Consider the following 23,131-nt stretch of genomic DNA (forward strand, 5'->3'; position numbering starts at 1 on the left):
ACGCACGTGCATGTATATAGGTGTGTGTAGAGAGAGAGAGAGAGAGGATTGACATAAGAAGTAATTTTTGAGTCTTGAACTACCTAAGTATTTCATAAGACCATGTTTGCGTTAAGAGACAATGTTTATGCCAAAATCTAATGAATGGGGTGTTTGAGCATAAAAGATAAACTATATAGACCTTTAGGAGAAAAAATAGACCATAAGGGATCTCTATATAAATGGCCTAGATCACATAAGTCTTGGGACAATTTACCTAAATGAGTGTGCACATATACACACATTCATATCACAATTTGGCCACAAAACCTATATGATAGACAATTTGAGCATCTCATTCCAATTTAATTTAGTCACTCAGTTTTGGTAGGTGCCACATTTCTTCTTGTTGGTGTTAGTCACTTTCTTAGCTTTGACATAGTGTTTTGCTTTGGTTGTATAGGCATTTTTGTAGCTCATTATTATGGAATTCTGTTATTTGTTATTAGTTATTATTTGTTATTGTGATAATATGGTTATACAAAAAGGGGTTTGTTTAGGGTTTATTATGGGTTAGGGAACATTCGCAAGCCCTCTTTATAGTCATGAAAAATTATGTTGAAATGGATGAAGAGATTGATCAAATTCATCTATAATCGGACTATTTGTCATATGATGGCCAATATAATATATTTATTTTATATTGGGGGTCAGAATTAATGATTTTACTACTTGTTTTTGTAGGTTTCTAGTGCCTCCAAATATAGCATGGATGCACAATCACTAGAAAGCATTATTTGGAAGGATGAACCTAGATTAAACGAGGATTTTTGAAATTAAGTTACAAAATATTGAACCAACATTCTTAAACAATGAAAGGGTACAAAATCTTAACAAATTTTTTTATTTTATAAAATATTTAACTATTTACCCAAAATGTAATGTTTGTTATGACATTTTTCATATTTTGTGAATGCAAGGTTTCCCTATGAGGTATAAATGTGTCAATAAATGTTCTCCCTAAAATTATTATATATATACACACACACACACATCTAGATATCCAAACCAATGCTTAGTTTGAAATTAATATTGTTATAAAAATAATTACAAGCGATTATTCAGTGAATTATGATACAATGTCATGTCATTATAATGATATGGTATCATAGTTACATTGAATATTTCTTCTAAAGGAGAAGGTTTTTATTATTGGGTGGGATCTCAAGTTTGGCTTCTTTTGGTTTTGGGGGAAGTGTTTGTCCTAGAAAATCCTTGAGATTTACTACTATTAATTAGTAGTGTTTTAAAGTTTCAAGGTTTATTATTAAACATAATTTGATTCCCATATAAAAAGATTTCAAAATCATGGATGAGATAAAATTAGTAAACCAAACTAAGGTATTTAAGAGAGGCAAGCAACTAGTTTGTAGTCTAAAGGGATATTTCAATTCTTTAGAGAGGTCCATCTCCTCCATTAGCCACCCATTTCAAAATCTGGACTGGTAGCTGATTAATAGTAGCCAATCCCAAGTCTTTTCGGGACAAATCCTCCTCCTAAAACCAAATGAGCTAACTTGAGAGCAGGTCTTATAACAGGAACTTCCTCTTCTATAAGAAATATTCAATCTAACTGTAATACTATATCTTCATACTAATATAATATCACAGCTTGACGAACAATCGTTTACAAATAAGAATATTTAGGAGGTCATGATCACACATTGTTCCAATAACAATATCGATTTCAAATTAAGCCTTTGCTTGCATATTTAGTCATGTGTGTATATATATATATATTAATTTTAAAAAATTATTTATTGACACGTTTATAGATATCTAAACTAGTAGAAAACTCTGCATTTATAAAATATGAAAAATATCAAAACAAAAATTACATTCTGATAAATTATAAATAAATAAAATTTTCAATTGAAATTTTTGTACCCTTGTGGTGTTTAAGCATGCTAGTGATTTTGATTAGCTCCACTAGGCTTCAAGATCTCTCTTAAATCCAAACATCCCTTTTGGGTTCCATCTAATTAGTACGATATATGCCACACTTTGTCTCAAATTTACAGTGGAGGTGAATCGACTCATACAGATAAGGAGGAGAAAGTGTTCATATTCTCAAATTATTGTTTTGGACGCCTTCTATTCTATAGAGAGGGGTGATTACAAGCTGAAGGGCTGATCCTAGGCTGGTTATGAGAGAAGGGACTGTTTTAGACCATAATGGGAGTTGGATATGGTCTGGCCCGTCTGGGCACTGCCACCATGACTAAATTGATCCAATTGTCGAGGTCCTTCTTACTATTTGAAGAGGGTTTTCCCCGACTTGGAAGTCCATTCTTACTCTAAGGTAGAGCAATTAAGCTCTCCACTCCAAGTACGTTGAGGCTTGACACCATGGGGGCTATTTTGAGAGAGATATGGATTTAATTCAGAGGCCATGGCAGTGTTTGGTGTTTGGTCTCGCATATCTTTTGCAAATCAGATTTTGTGGCAGATGCTTTAGCTGGGTTGGCGCACTATTTTCTATTGGGTTCTCGTCTGTCTGTTGGAGCATTCTCCGATGGGAGGTTAGAGCTTTGATGGAAATGGATCATCTAGGTGTTGTTTCTTTTTTGTTTTGATATACAAATAAAAATTCAAAAAAAAAAAAAAAAATCACCATGGCTGGCGGTGGTTCCAGCCGTTGGAAGCTTATCGTCGGCGGTTTCACAGGCAAAGTCCAGCGACAAATTTCCGATAGCCTTTAGGTTTCCAGCATTGACTTTGTTCCTTTGAACTCCACGGCAGTAGGTATTTGAACTCCACAACGGCGTTCTCACCGGAGAGTATGATTTTTCCGGGAGCTCTCGCTGTCACCTCCATTTACTTACTCCGTCCCTCCCCTCGTCGCTCTACTGATTGATCTCCTCCCTCAATGGTCTGGTCTCCCACTGGCCGTGTGTATGTAAATATACATACACCTATATATATATACATGAGAGAAAGAGAGAGTCGTAGTTGAGGGACTGGTGATGGGCGGAGAAAGCCATGGGTGAGTCGTACGATATGACTTTTGAGTTTTTGACTTCCACCTCTTGGTGCTTGTCATAATAGTTATAATGGGCATTTTTGACACTGGCATAATAGAAAAAATGCCTTATTTCAAATAGGGATAAAGTGAGCACTAACTTAGTTGATTGGTTAATTTGGTTGGACACTGGCTGGCATTATAATTGAAAATTTAAATTACACTTAATTCAAAAATAAGGCACAAGCCTCAAAGAACACGAGAGTTAGAATGCTTTCAAGTCAATTAAGTAGGGCCCACCACCACACAAAGTGTTCACCTACCATTACCTTCAAAAACAGCCAACCAAACCCATATTTTTGATAAATAATAGCACCCAAGACGGAAACAGAATAAGTTACAAGCATGAATAATCACATATCAAAGCGGTAGATGGAATACCATAGCCATGAAATCTAGCCTTATTTCCGTACAGAAAGTAACTACAAACAAGAGTTGATTCTCAGACACTCTTGGTGTCTTTGTTCACATCTATGATACAATCCCACATAGCAGAAGAATTTCTTTTGAGTTCTGTAAGCTTTCCAGACCCGTCACTGTGAGTAAACGACTCCACGTTTCAATTTTGTCTTGGAAGAAAGTATAGGAAGTGCATGAGGTTGCTTTCTGCAGGAACAACCAAAGGTTCACAAATCAATCTTCATGCTGAATACTAATCCGGATTGCATAGGTAAAGGTATAATCAAGAAAAAGAAGCCACAGAAAGAAAAACACGCCTATATTGACATGTACCACAACTTCAGGGACTTGATTTCTCAGCGATATCAATCTGTTCCTGGAGAGTTTCATAAAGCATCTCAACAAGATTCAGCAGCAACCCATCTGAGCCGTGCTTTGCCAACAATGAAACTGCTACAGGAAGGCCATTATGCTTCCCCAGTGGTAAGCTCACCTGTGGTTAACCGTGATCCAGAAACAAAATCAGTTCCTACATCTCATAAATGAGGAGACATGCACACATGCATGAGAGAGAGAGAGAGAGCGAGAGAGAGAGAGAGAACCTGACAGAAGCCAGACATTCCAGCAATAGGCAACAGGGAAAAAGCCCTGGCTTGAAATGTCTCCAGTGTTGTTGGCTCTGTCTGTAACTTTGCTGGAGGCCCGGGAAATGTTGGTATTGCTAGGATACCAAAATCCTACAGAATTAATCCGACAAGTACAATGAGGGAAAGATAGGGAAAGTAAGTTGTTGGTTAGTGAATCCAGGACGAACTCATTCTTGATATAAATAACCAATACTGTGAGATTTGAATCCAAGAAGGTAACAAAATTGTCATGGATGTGTTAGTATAGATCATCCTTGTTTATTTTAGATAATAAAATAAAATGAATTCCCGGTACCTTGAGTGGAAAAGGGTATTGAACATAATGATCATCATCTTACACTTCAAACTTAAAGGAGAATTTGAATCAAATTGACAAATTGTTTATTTTAAACGAGACATCTTGCTCCCTTTCTAAGTGCAGATACTATGGAGTGACCTAAAACAACTGCAATCATTCCATGCAAAAAACAAGCAAAGTCATCTTTAACTTTCATCACCCCTCCTCCAAGTTATGGAGTTATCTTTAATCAGAGAACAATGTGTGTTCATATCAGTGACAAATATACCACATGCGTTGCAATTTGCACAAGCAGCACAAAGTAAAGGAGGAGAAATTAGTAGGGAAAATTTACAGAAATACTGAAATACCATCCCATGGATAAACTCCACCCACAAAACAAGAATCCGCTTTTTGACCAGAATAGGTGATTAGGGTAGAGTATCTCTATTTGCCAGTGCATTTTCAGAAGACCTTTCCATGTATAAGAGCTCCTAATGATTGTGAATGATTCATCCAATAGATGTGCAAGCAAAGTACAAGAATAGCTATTACAAAGTTCATGCTTTCTCACAGAGAGAGAGAGAGAGAGAGAGAGAGAGAGAGAGAGAGAGAGAGTACCCCCAAGAGAGAAGACAGTGCTTCACGTAGTTCAGTCTTCACAGAGTGGCAGACATCAATATTTTCATCTGTTGTCCTCAAGGCTTTGAACACCCGTTCAGATATACCCGGACCCAAATCAGGATTAATTGTTCTGACCCACTCACCATGATTATTCTTAAATTCGTACCTGTGTTTGAAAGTTAATTGATTTAATAGTCAATATTTGGACTAAGGTGTTATTGTAGTCATCAATCATATATGCATAAAATCCCCAGCATATGTTGCTAATACTCTGCACCTTTGAAGCAGCCTCATGGCACTTGAAAGGGCTGCCAGGGACGGAATATTTTCTGTGTTTTCATATCCCTTGCTCATAAAATGCTTCAGGCTTGGGACATTGTCCTTAACATAATCCCCAAGGCTTGTGTAATTCATGATTTGACCTGCATCATTAAATGCATCAGCTAAATCTCATTAAGGGAAAACAAAACAGGATTAGCATCAAAGATGACATTTTTAAGAGTATCTTCTCTTCCTTTTCAGTCACGAAATGCTAATCAACATGAAACCAATATAATCATTATCAGGTGTAGAAATTTCCGGAATTCCGAGTATTAGTATTCCAGCTGCAAGCACAACAGATCTACTCACCTCCGAATAACTTCTCTACTGACTTAACAAGAACCATAGTTACTCGATCACTTGGGATGCTCAGAAGCTGGAAACAATCTTCTGGAATTATGATAGCACTAGGTTTTGCAGGATCAACATCGGGCAACTCTAGTAATACTCGTCCAACTCGGCACAATATCTCAGCATCCCTAGCAAACCATCCTGTATAAGATTGGTGTTCAAAGAATGTGTTATTTTGCTCTTGGTTTTGGTGATGAAAAACATTAGTTTTATATCTATGGCCTAAATCAATTTATACGATCATCTTTTGGGTTCAAATGAAAATCAATTTCAACACTTCTGAATGCAAATTATTTCTTTATCAAAATATCTTGTTGGAGATTGGAAAAAAAAAAAAGTTGTATGATTCAAAAGATTCTCCTAAATGTGTTTCAAAATCGGTATCAAAGTGTTGGAGAAAATAGAGCAAAATGTTTTAAAAAGCTAAGGACAAGTTGTCAACCAGTTCTAAGAAACGGCCGACCATTTTGGTCCTTGCTGTCAACCAGTTCTTATAGCCTGTCGACCAGTCATTTTTTGGCTCTTGGCCGTGAGCGGTTGAGAGCCACTGCATGCAAACCGGTCGACCGTGTTTAAGCATGTCAATCGTTTTTGCTCCAAATGTCAATCGATTTTCAAATTCTTGCACTAACTTGTCGATCGATTCTATGAATCTGTCGACCGTTTTTCTCGCAGACTTCTCCAACGACTAGTTCGACAACTCATTAAATGTCCCCTAACTACGGCCAACGGCCAAAATTTTCAAATGGCTCGTGATGCACTATAAATAGAGGGATGGTGGATTATTTAAAACTCTTAGAGAATTTATTACAAGTGTGTATTGTATCATCTACTCTCAAAGTGCTCAAAATGTTGAATTTTTCTCTCTTTTAAAGGCCTTGATCTTCCATTGTATTAATTGCTTTGAAGCCTTGTATCTTGTGAGAGATTTTGTAACTGAGAGATTCTTCTCTCAGATCCTCTCTTATTAAATTCTTGTTATATTTTCCTAGCAAATGTGCTAGAGGATCTACATTAATGGTAGGAGGTTGTATTTCCTAGTCTTGGGGACTAGAGGGCTTACTTGTGATCAAGTAGGAGGATATAGTGAAAGGTTTAAAATCACTAGTGAGAAGCTAAGGGAGTGTATTAGGCCATTTGGTTGAACCACTATAAATATTGTGTGTCCCTCTATTGTCTTTGTCTTTCATTCCATTTATTTTGTTAAGCATTTCCATCATTCAACATCACTTTCACCAAATCCTTATTTTCAGCAAAAAGATTTCACTTTCAATAAAAAATTTTAATTAACCCAATTCACCCCCCCCCCCCCTCTTGGGTTGTGTCATTGCTATACAGTTATATCAGAATGAAAATGCTGATTCAAATCATTACAGGTGTGACTATTCCCCAATAATATCTATGTATTAATCAGAAAATAAGCAAATTGCATTGACATAAGAATGCTGCCTTGATCCTCCAAAAAATTTAATCCTAACTTTTAATTCAGCAGGAACTATAAAGCGACTGGGTAGTCTAAATCGTATGTAAAATCAGTTCATGAAACTAATATTATCCCATTCACTTTTTCCAGTAAGTTTTGGAGATAAGTTATTACCGTAGATATGATTGTACTTATTCAATTTGGAGTAGCATATTACTTAAACATAACAGTGTAAAATACATAAGGATCAACAAATCCTTTTTTCTGATTATGTAGTATTCATATCAACAAGGTACAAGTTGGAGACAGTGATTTGAAAACCTGCCTTGGTAGAAGTTATAACAGAAACAGAACATCCCGTGATATGGTACATTACCGTTCTCACATGATATAAGAGAGTTCACCTTTAGGGTCAAAATCCATTTGAACAATTTTCAGCACTAAAAATGAACATGAATATTGATCATGCTCTTGGTTCATTTTTCAAATTATGGCTCATCTATTCACTAGATAAAGATAATTGTAAAACACTTCCAGCTGATTGTGAGTTGAAAATACTGACTCTTACCCACAGTGTCAAAACTCTGTGCCATGGGAATGACCCCAGTGGTTGAAACAGCACCGTGAGAAGGCCGAAACCCCAGAATCCCACAGAATGCTGCAGGAACTCTTACACTTCCCCCAGTGTCAGTACCTGTGAAAAATAGGACCACCTGCTCCAACTTAAGGAGATATCCAAATCGTATACAACAACTTATAATAATGCCAAATCTCACCTAAGGCAAAATCTACAAGCGTTGCACCAACTGAAACAGCAGATCCACTGGAAGACCCTCCAGGTACCCGATCTGGTGCAGATGGATTTTTGGGTGTCCCATAGTGTTTATTTTCTCCATCGATACTGAAAGATAATGATTCCAATAGGTTAATCGAGAACCATCTGTGAGTACTAAGTATCTTTAAGAAATGTAGGAGACCGGGAAAAAAAATAAAAAAAAAAGATGATGTCTTATAAAACCATCAAAGTTTTTCAAAATTTGTTATTCATCTTGGCATCTCAAGTGAATCCATACTTCCCCTTTTCAGTAAAAAGGAAATGGGTAAGAGTTCTGAACTCATAATTCAACATTCACAATTGTCATCTTCGAATGCCCCATCCAACAAGAATAGAACTGTTATCCGTAAGAAGAGGTGCTGATTCAGACCTGTATGCCATTTCATCCATGACAGTTTTACCCACACATGTGGCACCACCCCTTAAGACTGCTAAAATGGCTGGCGCCGTCGACGTGGCAGCCGAATGAGTCCGTGCCCAATCAGGATTTCCAAACCCAGTAACACATCCATCCACGTCAAATCTGCATCCAATTTTCAAAATTAAAAGAAATAACCCACTGAAACGCTCTGCAAAATCAGGGATTTAAGATTCCAACGATCAATGGTTTATTTCTATGTACGTTCAACACGTACAGTCGAGCATGGCAAAATATTAACAACATTCACATTCAGATTCAGATATAGCAAATTCATGGAAGACCGACCCAAAAGAAGAGTACCCAGAATGGAATGGATTAGAAACAAGTATAAAGACGGTATCCCACAAAATTAGACGATTGATTATAAGTAAATTCGAAGAATTTAGTTGAGTAACAAAGTATGAGAACTGAAGGTGAAGGGACTCACATGTCTTTAACCGCAAAAGTGAGAGTCTTCAAAGGAAGTTCATGAGCTGAAGGGTACGGTTCTAGAGTAATTTTCTCCATGAAAGCTCCGTAATCCGACTCCATAGCCTGTCCTTCTCTCTCTGTACTTGCCTTCAATGCAACTGAAGCCAGGTCGCTTAGCAAGAGTGTTGGTCGTGTGACCATTTTGCCCTAAGGAGTTCCGTATGATGGCAAGGCATTGCTGCGATTGTCTGTAGCTTGTTGGGGAGAAACCGGTAATTCTGGCCGGCCAATCAGCGATTTGGAAGGGGTTAATGACTTGATGGGAAAGATAGCACTATCATGCTAGTGGTAGCCATTTACACCTTGAATTATATAATATATTATAAATAATAAAAATATTTTTACATTTTATCACTTTAAATGACACATATTTTAATCATTCGTTTCTCACCTTACCACCTTAGCTCATCATTTTAGATAAAAGATATTTTAAATACATTATGTAGTTTAAAATATAAGTCATGATATATCAATAATATTTTTCAAGATAACAAAGAAGATAAGAGGATAAATTAGAAAATAGATAACCTCAATAGTAGCGTTTATTAAAATAAGGAACATAAGTATTAACATAAAATTAGAATGATTTTTGAATCAAAATGTAAAATGATCAAAATAAACTTATGAAATATTTTGAAATTTTTATCAACTATTTATTAATTTTTTAAAAATATACTGGAGAACATATGCATTATTTTTCTTATCTATAAAGATTAAGATAAATTTATCTGAAAAAACGCAAATAAAAAATTATGTAACTTCTTTTTTAATGGTCACCAGATAAATTTAACAAACACAATGAAAAATACTTTTATCTGAAATGTTTTTCATATTCCACTTTTTTGGTATATATTTTGGTTAACAAACATTACTTAAGAAAATGATAAATTATGAAAAATAAATGAATAAATTATTACAAAATAAAATTTGTATTGTGTTTTTTATTTTGGATGAAAATTTAATTTTATCAATTGTAGCAACTTATTTCAATTTTGGATTGTGTGTTTTTTTGTTTTGTCTTTTTAATAAAAATTATTAAATGTTTATATTTTAATAATAGTGTTAAGTTTATTTTAAATCCCACAAGTCTAATCTTTAAAGTTAGACTCAAATTAGAGCCTTAATTGCATCATATATTCTCTAATCTTATGTTAGATTGTCAATTGTAGGGTTTTTTAATTATGAAAGACTATAAATGCAATTATGAGGTGTAACTACAGGGTTTGTTTTTATTTTTATTTTTTATTAAATTTTAATTAATTAAAATTTAACTAATGCAATGTGTTTAATTAACATTATTCGTATAAAATATTTATGTCAAATAACTAAATAAATTAATGCTTAAATAAATAATTTAAACTACGGCATGTGAGGATTTAAAGGTAATTTATTCAATATTTAAAACCACATCTATTGTTATTTCTATTCAACCCTTATTTCGATTCCTTTTTTATTTTCAAAACCTAATTCTTCATAAAAAAAAATGAAAAATAAGAGGTCTCTATAACTATTGTTGTCATCATACTCGGTCATCTTGATCAATCATTGCCAATCTCCAACAATGGTAGCTCTTCTTCCCTTTCAATCCACTTTTTTCTTTCTTTGATTATATATCATTCTTTTGTATTTGGATCAAGTAACTTTAGTTTGGAAAAATTGGATCATGGATCTAATTCCCTTTTAATTTTTGCAATATTTGAGTATATCCCTAATTTTCTCCGATAAAAAATATTTTGGGTTGTGAGTCTTTGTAATTAATATTAGATCTCTAGTTAAATAAAAAGTCTTTCTCTTTTGTCTAAATACAAGTCGATATGGTCTTTCTTGATAATAAGGATTAAGTGTAGGAATAGGCTTTGGACTTACATTTCATATTAAAGGGGTGTCCGACTCAAATGGGAAATACACCATCATTGCCATTACAAATTTCATCTAGATTCTCTTTGATCTAAAGTAGATTTGATTTTGCTTGTTCTGTGATTTTGGCTTTATACTGCTCCAACACACGCATGTGCTTGCGCCCCCGCCCACACAAGAGCTATGTAAATTTAATCTAGTTTTGGTTTCCTTTTGATCCTCAAGTCATGTCTAGTAGGAGATGGTGGAAACAAAAAGATTTGTTGGTTTTGTGCTCAATGGTGGTGATGTTTGAGGTGAAAAAGGATTCTTTTCCTTACATTTGCCTTAGTGTCATCCTTTTGGCCTAATTTCAAGTATTGGGCATTGATTTACCAAATAAGGTTAGCATTCAATCAAGACAAATGCTAGAATCCTTTAGTTTAAGATTATAAATGATAAGTAGTTTTTACGATTTCTTGGCACATTTTCCTTCTTATGGTAGAGAAATCCCACAGTAGTCACATAAAAGATCATTGAAGATCTTTAATTAACATGAGAACAGATGTTTCCAGTAGAAAATTGGATGGACTTAAAGGAGAGGAGGAATGCATTGGAGTGGAATGAACAAGACACAGACCATAAATATTATTTGGGAGGTAAATTTACTCCGCCTTCAAGCGATATGGATTCGATGGCTGACTGAGCAAAAATTAATTCGATTAACTACAACCTTATAAACAAGGTGGAAAGCTGTCTTTACGGCCAGGTATGATACATTTAATTTGCTGAACGAACCTTTGCTATCAGCCCTTCTCTCTTTTTTTGTTCTCTACTTCCCCCATCCCTTAGTTCATTCCTGCTGCTGCATTTGCATGGCTACAGACTACAACTAGAGTGAATGCATGCACGGTTCAATGCCCCACAATTTTAGGAGACTTGGCATTGAGAGGTATATAATCTCACTCTTGTTGTGATATGAAGAATGTAGTTGTTACGAACAGACAAAAAATCTCTAGGGAAAAACCATAACAAGTTCAATCACAAGAAACTTACCATCATGGCTGGAAGCATACACACAAACTCAGAATATAAACATAAACTGAAAGAGTAAGGGAAAGAGAAGAGACTAAGGATTTATCGTAGTTTATCCCAAAAAATAGGGTTATGTTTGAGCTCTGGAGAGAAGAGTTAATTGCACTATATGATAAACGAAGATTACACTCACACAAACAACTCACGAACACTCTTTGTATATCGCTGGTTCACTAACAAAATCGCCCCAATAATCACAAATATAGATTAGAAGCATATGCCTATTGAACCAGAGAATAAGAAAAACATATACAAAGCATTTACAGAGCAAATCCAAAGGAAACCCCCCAAAACCCTAGGCCGAAGACGACAACTTCTTCATTTTTTTCCTTTTTTCTCATCTAACGCTCTATATCCCTAGAAGAAAGATAAATAGAAATTCTGGACGACTAGGATGGAGGCTCATAAAGGTAGGATGAGTGGTTGAGATCAGATCGTGCAACATAATCAATATTCCAACGAAAAGGCAACTGGGCACCTGATAGAGCAAGGGATGGTTGCCGTGTGTGACCATCCTGCTGGTGTCCCAAGGCAGCCTGCGATTGCTACACGTGGCCTTCCTATCCCCAAGTTGAAATGACATCGTTTGATGTTCACCTTACCAATATCAGTAGTGATATTACTTATTATTGATATATAATCTCACTTGTTATGGCAGAAGAATGATCCTTTTTCTGAAGCTGAGAGAAGCTTTGAGTTCAGATGCTGATGATGGTTATTGCTGAAGAATGTGGAATATGGTATGGCTTGCACTGTAAAGCTTCATGTGTAATGGGCTCAATGGACATCATCCCACCTGCCTATAATAAAATCCTTTTAGCAAGTTACAATATACTCCCAGGAGATCTTGGGATGCTTGCTCACACAGAAGTCGCGAGTTGCGTCCACGACATATTAGACTTGTATAACTTATCGTTGTCTTCTCTCTCTCTCTCTCTCTAGTTCTAGCAGCCGAAAGCTCATCACCGTCGGGCATCGTCTCTCTTCACTATGTGAAATTAACCTCTTTTTCCGTGAAAAAGGATACCCAATTAATTAATCCACAAAAGACTTCCAAAATATACTGCTAGGCTTCTCTCTTCACTATAGTCGCATAAATTTGACAAATTCCCATATCCACCAATCAATTACCAATTGAATGGCAAAACCCATGACCAACCATTAGGAATTAACAAGCACAGGCAGAGGCAGTCTGAACGAATTACTAATAATTCCAGTGAATTCAACGAGACGGGGAGAGCAAGAAGAGCCCAACAATATTGGAAATGCAAAACTGCGGGGTGGTGGCGGTGTGCCAGAATCAGTGGGAAAGCTGAGAGAGACGTAAGTGTAGAGATCGATGGAGGCGGCCACCGCCGTAGATCCGTGCACGACGGCGTGCTCGCCGGCGAGTATGATTTTTCCAGGAGCTCTTGCTGTCACCCGTTGAATTAATGGGTATTAAATACGTAAATTGAAACAATTTTCAACATTGGACACGATTGTTCACATGAGGTGCGGTGAGTGGACATGTTCGTTCGGGTGAGTGGATATGTCCACTTAGACGTCAAAGGTGTGAGGGAAGAGATATGTATTTTTGCCGGAGAGTGCAATTTGAATTGTCAAGTCTCGTCTAAATATGAAAAGATGCAATTAAATTGGGTCAAACAATATGACTTTTCACAATTGAACACTTGAAAACTATGAATAGGACCCTCCATATTCCATTCTCTTCATCAAAAATCAATTCGAGTGCATTTGATTGTAAGTAGGAAACTTGCATAGAAAGAGAATAAGTTTTAGGTAATTGAATTGCCTAGAAATAATTTGCATGGAAATTATCGATTAAACGTATTTGATTTTAATTTTTTACTTATAAATTGTTGTATTTTTTCAATTTTTGGTGTTTGATTACCAATATTTTATATTGAATTAATCTGTTGTGAGCCCCTCCCAAACCCACCTCTTTCTCTACATCTCTCTTTTTCTCCCAAATCAAACTTGGTACCAAGCTTCGTCGTTGGTCGCACTGCTCTTCCTTCTCATGATTGTCGGCCTCGCTTCTCCTCTTCCTCGCGACCATTGGTCGTGCTTCTCTTTCTCCTCCTTAAGCTTCGTCGTTGGTCACGCTACTTCTCTTTCTCGCAACCATCAACCTCAATTTTCCTCCTTCTCAAGCTTTGCCGCCAACCGCATTGCTTCTCCTCCTCGCGACCACTAGCCTTACTTTTCCTCCTCCTCGCAACTGCTAACCACTTTTCTTTTCCTCTACTAGATTGAGTCTTCGAATGATTTGCAGAGAGGGGATGGAGACGTGGGCTAATTTTTATTTCCCTGAAAAATTTATTCTAATCCCCCATGAGAAAATCTTTTCCAACAAAAGTGAAAAATAGGCATCACCTGACTAAAAATGGGAAAAGAATTTATCTAAAAAATTTGCCCAATCAAATACCTCAAAAACTAGAATTTGGGTGAAAAATAATCATTTTTCATAAAAAAAAAGTATGCAATCAAATGCACCATTCAAGTTACTGATTTCATACGTTCATTCTCTAACATACTTTCATAATTTTCTATTACTTCCAAGTACAAGAAATTCTAATATCTTTCCGTCAAGTTTAGAAGTAGAATACTATCAAATTTGGTTTCGCCTGTTTAGTATTGTGCTATACTAATTCTTGAAAGAAATATTGTATTGTTGTAAGTAAAGCTTCAATACGGCATCGTTTCTGGCAGGGCAGGAGGGTCATTTGGCAACCCTTATGGCTACCCAAAACGATAACGTTTTAGGCCCTGGGTGGAGGGCCAAAATGGCAACCGCCTTGCCGTTTCACTTGACGTGCTGATCTTTGTCTTTTAGTTTGCCTCTCTCCCGATTATCGATGCTCTGCTCTCTCCTTTATACGACTCGATCTTTATCGCTTGAATCTCCCTTATATTAGCTACAGTCTCCTCGAGATGATGCAAGAGACGGCCTCCGATTATCCGCTGCATCTAGGGTTTGTTCTGATTATTCCCTTATTTTCATTCTTTCTGTATAGATGATCTGTTTTGTTTTGTTCTTTGAGTTGTAAGCCTCTAACCTTAGATTGTGGTTATAGGGCAGAGTTAAATTTTTGAGGGATTATTTTTGTACAGTGAGATCGGAGAGTTGTTTTTGGTTTGTAATCGGTGGTTGTAAATTTTTATCCCTATAGTGCAGCGATCTCCCTTTGTCGAAGCTCAACGTGGACGTAGTCTTCTTTAACGGGGTGAACCACGATAAATCTCTTGTGTTGATATCGTTAATTTGTTTTATGCTTTGTATATGATTCTGTCTGTTCATTTGTGTAAGAAATTAGTTGTTTCTTATTTGAGTTTATAAGGGTTGATTCGGGTTGAGCTTCCGACTCTTCCCAACATGTATCTTGGAAGACAGACGTCTATTGATCCTTTAATACAATTGAAAAGGCGAAATTTGCTTTTAAGAATATTTATTTTGACATACCTCACTTCAATTTGATTTTATATTTTTTTTTTCAAATCACTATCCATTGAATAGTTGTGTTTTCTTTTTGGAAAATACTATTGGTACACCTTTGTGTATTCTTTGGGCTACATAAAGGTGTACCAATGACAAAAAAACCCCCTCATGAGGCGCATGTAAGATGCAAGATATTTTAGTCATAATATCCCCTTATATAGTTCAAGATGTATAAAATGGTTGTACATCTAACATGATTCTTTCTTTTTATTGTTAATGTACATATTATCCTAATCAAATTCAGGTTTTATTCCAACAATCTCCCTTCACTTACTTTCTCCCTCTCCTCCCCTCCCCTCCCCTCGTTGCTCTGCTGATTGATCTCCTTCCTCGATCATCTGGTCTCCCACTGGCCGCGTGTACGTAAAATATACATACACCTATATACATACACGTGAGAGAAAGAGAGTCGTAGTTGAGGGACAGGTGATGGGTGGAGAAAGCCATGGGAGAGTCGTACGATATGACTTATGAATCTCTGACTTCCATCTCTTGGTGCTTGCCACTTGTCAGTATACTAACGGGCATTTTTGACACTGGCATAATAGAAAAAATGTCTATTTCAAATAGGGATAAAGTGTGCACTAACTTAGTTGATTGGTTTGACACTGACTGGCATTATAATTCAAAATTTAAATTACACTTAATTAAAAAAAATAAGGCACAAGCCTCATAATTATTGCCGATGTTCAACAAATACAATGGTTCGCAGGTTTCAGAGAACCCGCGAGTTAGAATGCTTTAAAGTCAATTAAGTAATGCCCATCACCACACATAGATGGAAACAGAGTAAGTTTCAAGCATGAATCATCAATCTGTTCCTGGACAGTTTCATAAAGCATCTCAACAAGATTCAGCAGCAACCCATCGGAGCCGTGCTTTGCCAACAATGAAACTGCTACAGGAAGGCCATTATGCTTCCCCAGTGGTAAGCTCACCTGTGGTTAACTGTGATCCAGAAACAAAATCAGTTCCTACATCTCCACACATGCATGAGAGAGAGAGAGAGAGAGAGAGAGAGAGAGAGAGAGAACCTGACAGAAGCCAGACATTCCAGCAATAGACAACAGGCAAAAAGCCCTGGCTTGAGATGTCTCCAGTGTTGTTGGCTCTGTCTGTAACTTTGGTGGAGGCCCGGGAACTGTTGGTATTGCTAGGATACCAAAATCCTACAGAATTAATCCGACAAGTACAATGAGGGAAAGATAGGGAAAGTAAGTTGTTGGTTCGTGAATCCAGGACGAACTCATTCTTGATATAAATAACCAATACTGTGAGATTTGAATCCAAGAAGGTAACAAAATTGTCGTGGATGTGTTAGTATAGACCATCCTTGTTTGTTTTAGATAATAAAATAAAATGAATTCCCGGTACCTTGAGTGGAAAAGGGTATTGAACATAATGATCATCATCTTACACTTCAAACTTTAAGAAGAATTTGACTCAAATTGACAAATTGTTTATTTTAAATGAGACATCTTGCTCCCTTTCTAAGTGCAGATACTATGGAGAATGGAGTGACCTAAAACTACTGCTATCATTCCATGCAAAAAAACAAGCAAAGTCATCTTGAACTTTCACCTCCCCTCCTCCAAGTTATGGAGTTGTCTTTAATCAGAGAACAATGCGCGTTCATATCAGTGACATTATATACCACATGCGTTGCAATTTGCACAAGCAGCACAAAGTAAAGGAGAATAAATTAGTAGGGAAAATTTACAGAAATACTGAAATACCGACCCATGGATAAACTCCACCCACAAAACAAGAATCCGCTTTTTGACCAGAATTGGTGATTAGTGGTAGAGCATCTCTATTTGCCAGTGCATTTTCAGAAGACCTTTCCATGTATAAGAGCTCCTAATGATTGTGAATGATTCATCCAATAGATGTGCAAGCAAGGTACAAGAATAGCTATTACAAAGTTCATGGTTCATGCCTTCTCACAGAGAGAGAGAGAGAGAGAGAGAGAGAGAGTACCCCCAAGAGAGCAGACAGTGCTTCACGTAGTTCAGTCTTCACAGAGTGGCAGACATCAATATTTTCATCTGTTGTCCTCAAGGCTTTGAACACCCGTTCAGATATACCAGGACCCAAATCAGGTTTAATTGTTCTGACCCACTCACCATGATTATTCTTAAATTCGTACCTGTGTTTGAAAGTTAATTGATTTAATAGTAAACATTTGGACTAAGGTGTTATTGTAGTCATCAATCATATATGCATAAAATCCCCAGCATATGTTGCTAATACTCTGCACCTTTGAAGCAGCCTCATGGCACTTGAAAGGGCTGCCAGGGACGGAATATTTTCTGTGTTTTCATATCCTTTGCTCATAAAATGCTTCAGGCTTGGGACATTGTCCTTAACATAATCCCCAAGGCTTGTGTAATTCATGATTTGACCTGCATCATTAAATGCATCAGCTAAATCTCATTAAGGGAAAACAAAACAGGATTAGCATCAAAGATGACATTTTTAAGAGTAGCTCATCTTTCTTTCAGTGATGAAATGCTAATCAACATGAAAGCAATATAATATTTATCAGGTGTAGAAATTTCCGGAATTCCAAGTATTAGTATTCCAGCTGCCAGCACAACACATTCACTCACCTCTGAATAACTTCTCTACTGACTTAACAAGAACCATAGTTACTCGATCACTTGGGATGCTCAGAAGCTGGAAACAATCTTCTGGAATTATGATAGCACTAGGTTTTGCAGGATCAACATCGGGCAACTCTAGTAATACTCGTCCAACTCGGCACAATGTCTCAGCATCCCTAGCAAACCATCCTGTATAAGATTGGTGTTCAAAGAATGTGTTATTTTGCTCTTGGTTTTGGTTTTGATGATGAAAAACACAAAATGTCTTAAAAAGCTAAGGACAAATTGTTGACCAGTTCTAAGAAATGGTCAACAATTTTGGTCCTTGCGGTTGACCGGCTCTTATAGCCTATCAACCGATCATTTTTTGGCTCTCGGCCGTGAGCGGTTGACAGCCATTGCATGCAAACCGGTCAATCGTGTTTAAGCATGTCGACCATTTTTGCTCCAAATGTCGACCGATTCTCAAATTTTTGCACTAATCTGTCGACCAATTCTATGAATCTATCGACCGTTTTTCTTGCAGGCTTCTCCAACGGCTAGTTCGATAACTCATTAAATGCCCCCCAACTACCACCAATGGCTAAATTTTTCAAATGGCTCCTGATGCACTATAAATAGAGCATTGGTGGATCATTTAAAGCTCTTAGAGAATTTATTACAAGTGTTTATTATATCATCTACTCTGAAGTGTTCAAACTGTTGAATTTTTCTCTCTTTTAAAGGCTTTCATCTTCCATTGTATTAATTGCTTTCAAGCCTTGTATCTTGTGAGAGATCTTGTAACTGAGAGATTCGTCTCTCAAATCTTCTCTTATTAAATTCTTGTTGTGTTTTCCTAGCAAGTGTGCTAAAGGACCTACATTAATTGTAGGAGGTTGTATTTCTTAGTCTTGGGGACTAAAGGGCCTACTTGTGATCAAATAGGAGGATATAGTGAAGAGTTTAAAATCCTTAGTGAGAAGCTAAGGGAGTGAGTTAGGCCATTTGGCTGAACCATTATAAATATTGCATGTGCCTCTATTGTCTTTATCTTTCATTCCATTTATTTTGTTAAGCATTTCCACCATTCAACCTCACTTTCACTAAATCCTTATTTTTAGCAAAAAGATTTCATTTTCAATCAAAAATTTTAATTAACCCAATTCACCCTCCCCCCCCCCCCCTCCCTCTTGGGTTGTGGTACCATTGTTATACAATTATATCATAATGAAAATGCTGATTCAAATCATTACAAGTGTGACTATTCCCCAATAATATCTATATATTAATCAGATAATAAGCAAATTGCATTGACATAAGAATGCTGCCTTGATCCTCCAAAAAATTTAATTCTAACTTTTAATTTGGCAGGAACTATAAAGCTACTGGGTAGTCTAACTCGTATGTAAAATTGATTCATGAAACTAATATCATGCCATTCACTTTTTCCAGTAAGTTTTGGAGATAAGTTATTACTGTGGATATGATTGTACTTATTCAATTTGGAGTAGCATATTACTTAAACATAACAGTGTAAAATACATAAGGATCGACAAATCCTTTCTTCTGATTATGTAGTATTCATATCAACAAGGTACAAGTTGGAGACAGTGATTTGAAAACCTGCCTTGGTAGAAGTTATAACAGAAACAGAACATTCCGTGACATGGTAGATTACAGTTCTCACATGATATAAGAGAGTTCACTTTTAGGGTCAAAATCCATTTGAACAATTTTCAGCACTAAAAATGAACGTGAATATTGATCATGCTCTTGGTTCATTTTTCAAATTATGGCTCATCTATTCACTAGATAAAGATAATTGTAAAACACTTCCAGTTGATTGTGAGTTGAAAATACTGATTCTTACCCAGAGTGTCAAAACTCTGTGCCATGGGAATGACCCCAGTGGTTGAAACAACACCATGAGAAGGCCGAAACCCCAAAATCCCACAGAATGCTGCAGGAACTCTTACACTTCCCCCAGTGTCAGTACCTGTGAAAAATAGGACCAACTGCTCCAACTTAAGGAGATATCCAAATCCTATACAACTTCTTATAGTAATTCCAAATCTCACCTAAGGCAAAATCTACAAGCGTTGCACCAACTGAAACGGCAGATCCACTGGAAGACCCTCCATGTACCTGACTGCACTCCCACCCTGCAATTAAAACATAAAACAAAACACAATAAAAATTTTATATTTTTTTCTTTGTTTAGGTGAGAGGTTTATACTCGTCAGTGTACGAGTGCAGTTGTAGTCCAAATTTAAATTTATATTTTCTGAATGAGTCCAGGTCGTCCATTGAGAGATTTATTTATGGCAAAATAAAAAGAATGTCACACAAGCACACACGCATTTGGATAAATTGGCAAAAAGGTTTTTTATGGTTTTTTAAACAACAGATACTAGGAAATAAATTAAGGCAATAATTGAAATAAATACTTTAAGTGAGAATATAAAATTGGATAGTACTTGAGTTAAGACAATTTCAGTGCCAACCCGTTGATTCCCAAATTTTAGCATAAAAGATTTAGCAACATTAATTTAATTTCAGATATGAGGGTTTGTTATTAAATGCAATTAGAGATGATGATAGTTCTAGGTTAAGCAATCCCCATACATGATATGCGGGATTCTAATTTAAGCAACCACCATAAATTCAATTGCAATTAATACACAAAACAACTAAATTAATCATCCGGGTTTGGGTATGATAGTGTTTCCAGTTCTAGTAACTCTCATACATGGCATGAAAGCTCTAAGTTAGGCTTACGCTCCAATCCAAACCTAGTGATTTCTCAATAATTAAGATACACTCATACTGAAATTTAAATTAATGTTACTTATTTAAAGCGCAGCTTTCTTTGGGAATCATTGGCGTTGGACACTGTCCTTGCCTTAACCCAAGATTAGATTTAGCTACTCATTTCCATTTAAAAGTTAATTGACATGAATTTAAACGACGTAATTTAAATAACAGAATTTAAATGACAAGAAATTTTAAAGGCATAAACTAACCGGCCATTTAGGCGGTGAATAATTAAATGACAAGAATTAAAATTGCAGAAATTTAAAGGCACAAATTAACCGGCCATTTAGGCGGTGAATAATAAAGTAATAATAAATAGCATAAGAATTTAAAAGAAGAAAGAAAGGAAGTAAGATCACAAGAGAGAATACTAAAGAAAAGGGGAAAAAACAAGAACAATTCTCAAAGAGAGAATTATAAGGAAACAACTAAACTTTGATTTAAGAATAATAATCACACTTACAAATGCCATCAAGTGATCTATTTATAGGCCACAAGATGCAATACAAACCACACAATTTCAATTATTCAACTAGACATAATTATATCTAATGGGCACTCACACACTTAAAGTTAAATGGATTTTAGCTATAATACACACCTAATATTAAATGGATTTTAGCTAAAATACATACCTAATAAAGCATTCATAAAGTTAAATGGATTTTAGCTATAATATCCACCTAATAGTTAAATGGATTTTAGCTAAAAAACACACCTAATAAAGCTCTCACATAAAAAATAAAAATAGATTTCTATAAATTGGTTTTTAATCTTCATTATGATTAAAAATAATCCTTGGGCCTTCTCTAAATAATATCTTCCATGGGTTGCTCAAATTGGGCCTTAATTCTTCATGGGCTTGAATTCTTCATGGACTTTAATTCTTCATGGGCTTGATTTCTTCATGGACTTGAATTCTTCATGGGCTTGATTTCTTCATGGATTTTAAGTCTTCATGGGCTTTAATTCTTCATGCCTAAAAAAAAAAAAAAAAAAATATTTAATGTTATTAATAAATTATATATTATATATATGTATTACACATGGCACATATATATATATATATTATATTATATTATATATATATTACATGCATGCATATAATGATGTATATGTATTATATATAATTTTATATATTATTATTATTATTATTAAATTTTACTTTAAAATTTCATTTCATTCATTTTTCAATTTAAACTTGCATATAACCATAAAATATATATTAATATCTAATTTAAACTATTTTTAAGATCAAAAGAAGGGTATAATTATAACAAAATTTTTATAAAATTAACCACTAATCATACCCCCCAACTTAAACATTGCTAGTCCCTTAGCAATCAGATTATACACCTGCCAAACTTTATTCACAATAACTGTATGAATGTAAAAATTTCAAATTCGAAACCGAAATGCATAAAATTAAATAAATAATTTAGCATTCTAAATCAGATTTTTGGTTAAAGGTCATACAATCTCAGGAATGGAAATTAGGATAACCAACACACAGACTTACTCCCTCGAAGTTTTGACTTCAAATCTTACTATGTATTTTCTCTCCAATAAAAAGGATTCCTCAGGTGTACACACAAGGGGGTGCACCGTTATAAGAGTAAATGCAGAACAAGTTCAAAACTCGGTGCCATCCCAAATACAAGGAACGTATTTTCATGAAAGAACAAGGAAATTGACATAGCTTCATGATTGGAATAATGCTATAGATGAGTAACTTCTGAATTTAAACATGATTCCCTACTCCAAACTCGAATTCTGAGATCACATGATTTATAGCATCAAAAGGGACCAGACTGGGTTGTAATGGGGCTATAAGGTTAATACGGGTTGTCAAAAAAAAGGTAGAGTGTGCAAAGGGTGTGTCGGGAATTTTTTTTTTTTTTTTTTTTTTAGCATTCATTTTGAAACAGTTATGCTGAATAGCTAAGAGAATTTGCCCCCCTTTTTTTTCACTTTTTTTTTTCTTCTCTTTTTTTTTTCTCTTTTTTTTTTTCTTTTTCTTTTTAAATATGAAAATAGATAAACAGACTAATTCCCAAAATCACACCAGGTTGGATAAAATTCATATGGTTATGGGTTAAACAAGGGTAACGAAAGAAGTTGTAATACAAATGGCTCAAATGGGCTAACAAGAGGTTGATTTAAAGAAAAAAAATAGGCTCAAAATGAAAGAAATTGATCCCCCTATCATGCTTCTCAGTCATCTAATTCATAGTTTGAAACCAGTCAAATTCATTCGCTATCATACTAGACATTCAAAGCGAATTGATATTTTGAAGCCATTGAAAAGATAAGATAAACAAGAGAGCATATTTAGAGTAAGTGTTATTTCACTCAGAATTAACGGTTATTAGGCTCAAACACTTGCTTGGGTAATAGTCTCCACTTCTGTTGAGGGATCATACAATGTACTAATCAGCTAATTACTATTACCTTTGACTTTATGAC

The 23,131-nt window shown here is 35.6% G+C and overlaps 2 protein-coding genes across 4 annotated transcripts in view; both read right to left on the reverse strand.

Moving 5' to 3' along the window:
* Positions 1–3,326: 3,326 nt before the first annotated feature.
* Positions 3,327–8,986, reverse strand: LOC127801793 (amidase 1-like). The gene is made up of 10 exons (XM_052337202.1): positions 8,787–8,986; positions 8,309–8,461; positions 7,880–8,004; positions 7,672–7,797; positions 5,639–5,821; positions 5,286–5,430; positions 5,006–5,174; positions 4,063–4,197; positions 3,794–3,953; positions 3,327–3,667 (listed from the first exon to the last, which is right to left on the reverse strand). The coding sequence occupies exons 1-9, from the start codon at positions 8,969–8,971 to the stop codon at positions 3,801–3,803; spliced, it is 1,374 nt and encodes a 457-aa protein (XP_052193162.1). The 5' UTR covers positions 8,972–8,986; the 3' UTR covers positions 3,327–3,667; positions 3,794–3,800.
* A 6,895-nt stretch (positions 8,987–15,881) lies between these two features.
* The window catches only part of LOC127801792 (amidase 1-like), a 31,871-nt gene continuing 24,621 nt past the window's right edge, over positions 15,882–23,131 (reverse strand). The window contains exons 4-10 of one of the 3 annotated variants that reach the window (XM_052337201.1): positions 19,930–19,996; positions 19,722–19,847; positions 17,876–18,058; positions 17,524–17,668; positions 17,244–17,412; positions 16,298–16,432; positions 15,882–16,201 (exon numbers count right to left, since the gene is read on the reverse strand). In XM_052337201.1, the coding sequence (XP_052193161.1) occupies positions 15,995–16,201; positions 16,298–16,432; positions 17,244–17,412; positions 17,524–17,668; positions 17,876–18,058; positions 19,722–19,847; positions 19,930–19,996 (1,032 nt within the window). In that variant the 3' untranslated portion in view covers positions 15,882–15,994. The remainder of the gene's footprint in view (positions 16,202–16,297; positions 16,433–17,243; positions 17,413–17,523; positions 17,669–17,875; positions 18,059–19,721; positions 19,848–19,929; positions 19,997–23,131) is intronic. The other 2 variants (XM_052337196.1, XM_052337195.1) reach the window with 2 other exon arrangements.

Source organism: Diospyros lotus, chromosome 5 (assembly GCF_014633365.1).
Source record: "Diospyros lotus cultivar Yz01 chromosome 5, ASM1463336v1, whole genome shotgun sequence".
In the NCBI taxonomy this organism is placed as follows: domain Eukaryota; kingdom Viridiplantae; phylum Streptophyta; class Magnoliopsida; order Ericales; family Ebenaceae; genus Diospyros; species Diospyros lotus.

What these genes read in the sequence shown, in the direction of transcription:
- LOC127801793 (XM_052337202.1), bottom strand. Translation starts at nt 8,971, where the DNA reads ATGGTCACACGACCAACACTCTTGCTAAGCGACCTGGCTTCAGTTGCA. An exon ending in ATGGATGAAATGGCATACAG is followed by an intron (nt 8,005 to 8,308) that starts GTCTGAATCAGC and finishes ATTATCTTTCAG; the next exon opens with TATCGATGGAGAAAATAAAC. An exon ending in GAATGTCTGGCTTCTGTCAG is followed by an intron (nt 3,954 to 4,062) that starts GTTCTCTCTCTC and finishes GGTTAACCACAG; the next exon opens with GTGAGCTTACCACTGGGGAA.